Genomic DNA, 4,035 nt, shown 5'->3' with positions numbered 1-4,035 from the left:
GGAAAGGGCCCACAGGGCTGGGCAAGGGCCCCATGCTAAGGGCACAGAGTCCCAGAATGAGTCAGGTTGGAAAAGATCTCCAAGCCCATCGAGTCCAACCTGTGACCCATCACCACCTTGTGAACTAGAGCAAAGCACTAAGTCATTCCCTGAACACCTCCAGGGATGGTGACTCCACCACCTCCTTGGGCAGCAACTTCCAGTGCCTGACAGCCCTTTCCATGGAGAAATTCCTCCTGATGTCACGGGGCAGGCACTGGGCAGCCCAGCTGGGGTGGCTCCAGGCGTGGTGACAGCAGCACCCCAGGATACATCCCACAGACACCACCCTTACATCTGGGTTTAACAAGATTCTGCTTCCTCCCAGGTCCAGGAGCTGCTGGAAAAGGCATCAGACTCCAGAGTAAGTACACACAGTTCCCTTCATGTTTTCTTTCACTGTGTGGCTGTGTCCTGAGAGCTGTTCAGCCAAAGGTTTGTGTTAGGGCTTTGGTTGGATCTTTGTAGATAAATGCTAAGGTTGTTCTCAGCTCACTGGCTCTGCCCCCTCCTGCCCTGCTGGCTCCAGAGGAGCCTGTGAGTCATGATGTCTCTGAGCTGTGCCTTTTGTGCTCTCTGTAGGAGATGCACAGTCTTTGTTTAAATTAAATGTTCACACTCAGTGTGGGGAAATATCATTTAATGACTGTTCAGTTGCAAAAGAGCTTCGCCTTCCCCCATGAACATTCCCTTCAGCCCATCCCTCCCCACAACCACGAGCTGAGTCCTGCAGGGTCAACAAATGAACAAACTGAGTGTCTGGTGGTTGTGAGCAAACTGAGACTGAAGTGCTGCATGGGGGAAGAGGGAATTATCCTTCCAACCTGAGTGTTCTCTCTGCTTTCAGATTCTGTCATCTTGTCCAGACATCAAGTGGCATTTTATTGGCCACCTGCAGAAAAACAATGTCAACAAGCTGATTGGTAAATCCTGTTTGATTCTATGTGGGCAATAGTCTTCCAGTGTTGAAATGTGTCAGGGGAGGGTTAGGTTGGGTATCAGGAAAAGGTTCTTCCTCCAGAGGTGTTCGGGCACTGGAACAGGGTTAGGTTGGATATCAGGACAAGGTTCTTCCCCCAGAGGTGTTTGGGCACTGAACAGCTCCCAGGGCAGTGGTCACAGCCCCAAGCCTGACAGAGCTCCAGGAGTGTTTGGCCAATGCTCTCGGGCACAGGGTGGATTGTTTTGGTGTTGGACTGATGATCCTTGTGGGTCCTTCCAGCTCAGGATATTCTGTGAGGTAACCATGAACTCACCACTGTGGTAGGTACAAACACTCCTGTGCCAACAGGATTCCCTCAGCCTGTGTTTTCTCCCCAGCTGTCCCAAACCTGTTCATGCTGGAAACTGTGGATTCTGTGAAACTGGCAGACAGAGTCAACAGCTTGTGGCAGAAGAAAGGATCATCCCAGAAGCTGAAGGTCATGGTGCAGGTTAACACGAGTGGGGAGGACAGTAAGTGTCTCTTTCTGCTGTGTGGGGGTTTGTCCTGCTGACTTGGCACAAAACCTGAGAGGTTGGGCTGGTTGTGCTCTCCAAGCCTTTCTCTGGCTCAGCTGGGCACACATCTCCCTGTTTTCTCCAGGTAAGCATGGTCTTTCCCCTGGAGACACTGCAGCTGCTGTGGAACATGTCATCAACAAGTGCCCCAGCCTGGAATTCGTGGGGCTGATGACAATTGGCAGCATTGGGCATGACCTCAGCAAGGGCCCAAATCCTGACTTCCAGGTAAGATTTCCTAGGAGAAAATGTCACCGTTGGCAGGTCTGTGCCAGTCAGACCAGCACGAGCCAGGCTGTGAGACTCTAGAAACACCTTGTGCAGAGTAGTTCAGAGCCCTCAGTACCAGTATCAGTATCTCTCTTTCTTCCTTCTTCCCAGATGCTGCTCTCTCTGCGGCAGGAGGTGTGTGAGAAGCTGAACCTCCCTGTGGAGAAGGTGGAGCTGAGCATGGGCATGTCCACGGACTTCCAGCATGCAGTAAGTCTGGCTCCTTCTGCCACCCCTTCCCTTGGGAAACCAGCACACCTGCAACCCCAGACTCCAGCCCAGGCATCACCCAAACAGGCCACTTAGTGCTGTTCCCTGAAGAACAGCTCTCCTGGTCCTGGGACAGAGTTCCAGGGATCAAGCCAGACCCTGGGTGTAGCTGTGGGTGGTGAGTGTGGGGGGAAACATCCTTCTGTGACATGGTGAGAGTCAGGGCTGATCACAGGGGTGGTGGCAGCCCTGCCCTGACCTCCTCCTCTCTGTCTTTTCCAGATAGAGGTTGGATCCACAAACGTCAGGATTGGGAGCACTATTTTTGGAGAGAGGGATTATTCCAACAAAGCTGCTGGGGGCAAGGCCCCTGCTGGGAATAAAGGGCAGACAGAGGCTGAGGCAGTGCAGGGGCACTAGGTGGAGAACAAGTGGCCTCACCAGAGGAGAGCTGCTGGGAGACCTCTCTATGCATTTGACCTGCCTCCATGTCGGCACCTGATCCTGGTGGGGAGAGGAAATTCCTTGGAACAGAGCCCAGAAACGCCTCATCATCATCGTGATCATAGAGTACCCCTAGGAACTGGAAATTTTGAAACCAACAAATGATAAGGAAATTGAGGGTGGAAGGTGGCTGTTGTCTTCTCAGAGTCATCGAGGACAGAGGTGATTGGGAAGTGAAGTTGGACAAACCAGTGTTTGTCAGGCTGGAGCTGGGTGGGTGGACCTGCAGCAGTGCTGGTGATTGCTTCCACTGAGGATAAATTCTTCATTAAACAATTCATAATCTTGCCAAAAACCTATAAATGTTTCCCCAAATCCAAGGTCTGCACGTGAGGTGGTTGCATAGGAGCTGGGATAGGGACATGCTGTGACACTGGAGAGGCCAAGGCCGTGGCAACAGGACGAGTGACAGACCCACAGGATTGTGAGGAGCTCAGCAGCCACTGTGGGTTCATGGTGTGATGTTTTGGCTGCACACCACAGTGTGGGAGTGTCTCTTTGTCCTTTTCAGGCTGACACTAACTTTTCCCATGGCTCCATGTCTGCCCAGATCTGGGATGCTTTTCCCCCTTCCCTTTCCCCCCTCCTCTCGAGTGTTGGGAATTATTTTCATCCTGCCTAGTAGTTTTGGTGCTGTTTCTTGGTCAGAATGAGGCCCTTCTGCCACGCCTCTGCCCTGCCACCAGCTTGCTGTTGCTTTCCAAGGTGAGTCCCTCATGGTTTGGTGCCTGTGCCATCCCCTCTACACCTGTGTGAGGATAACAGCTCAGGGGCAGCAGGGAGGTTTCCTTGGGAAAAGTCCTTCAGAAAGGGAAGTGTTACTGTCTCACTGCATTCTGGGCTCCTGAAAAAAACATCCTTTGACCACTGACGGCTTCTAGGCTGTGTCTTAACATCCTAAGTGCTGGTCCAGCCCTCCCTGCTCCTGGAAGAGGGAAATGGGACTGTCACTGCAGTAACTTTCAGTCAGGTGTGAGCAGAAGCTCCCGCATTGTCCTGCGCTGTTGTCCAGTCTCATAACCTGTGTTACAGCTAATTTTGGGGCTTTTGTGGCTGCTAAGAGGAGGAGACCTCAGCTGCCAGCAGAAACATCCTCCCCAGGCTTTGCTCTGTGTGTGTGTGTGGTTAAATCTCGCTGTTGGTTTCACTCTATAAACACTGAATGTAAACAAAGAGTCAACTCCAACACCTGTCGTAGTGGTTTAGAAGCCACGTGTGGTCGGAGCCTCGTGCCCTCCTCGTGCTGCACCATGTGTGGTTCCATAGTCCATTAATAAAAAGTGGTGAATTTTAATACCATCTGTGCCAACTAGGAAGCTATTAAAGATGTTATTTTTATGTTCCAGCGTGGTGAATAAATGCCCTGAGCTGCCCTTGGAGCTGCTTCCCCAGCCTGGAGCTGCTGCTGGGTGATGGGGTGGTGGGAGAAGGGTGAATCATAGAATCAGTTGGGTTGGAAAAGTCCTCAAAGATCATCAAGTGCAGCCCTACCATGGTTACTAGACCATAGCA

At 51.9% G+C, this 4,035-nt stretch overlaps 1 protein-coding gene across 1 annotated transcript in view; it reads left to right on the top strand.

The window, feature by feature from the left end:
- Window positions 1-2,439, top strand: part of PROSC (proline synthetase co-transcribed homolog (bacterial)) — a gene marked incomplete at its 5' end in the record, with an annotated part of 2,822 nt that extends 383 nt beyond the window's left edge. Inside the window, 6 exons of the mRNA XM_009080458.1 lie at window positions 368-403; window positions 887-962; window positions 1,360-1,494; window positions 1,625-1,767; window positions 1,921-2,019; window positions 2,302-2,439. Of these exons, the coding sequence (XP_009078706.1) occupies window positions 368-403; window positions 887-962; window positions 1,360-1,494; window positions 1,625-1,767; window positions 1,921-2,019; window positions 2,302-2,439 (627 nt within the window). The remainder of the gene's footprint in view (window positions 1-367; window positions 404-886; window positions 963-1,359; window positions 1,495-1,624; window positions 1,768-1,920; window positions 2,020-2,301) is intronic.
- Window positions 2,440-4,035: the final 1,596 nt, after the last annotated feature.

The sequence above is a fragment of the Acanthisitta chloris genome, unplaced genomic scaffold (assembly GCF_000695815.1).
Source record: "Acanthisitta chloris isolate BGI_N310 unplaced genomic scaffold, ASM69581v1 scaffold36348, whole genome shotgun sequence".
In the NCBI taxonomy this organism is placed as follows: Eukaryota; Metazoa; Chordata; class Aves; order Passeriformes; family Acanthisittidae; genus Acanthisitta; species Acanthisitta chloris.
Note: the sequence above shows the minus strand (reverse complement) of the source record. Positions and strands in the feature narration are given on the sequence as shown.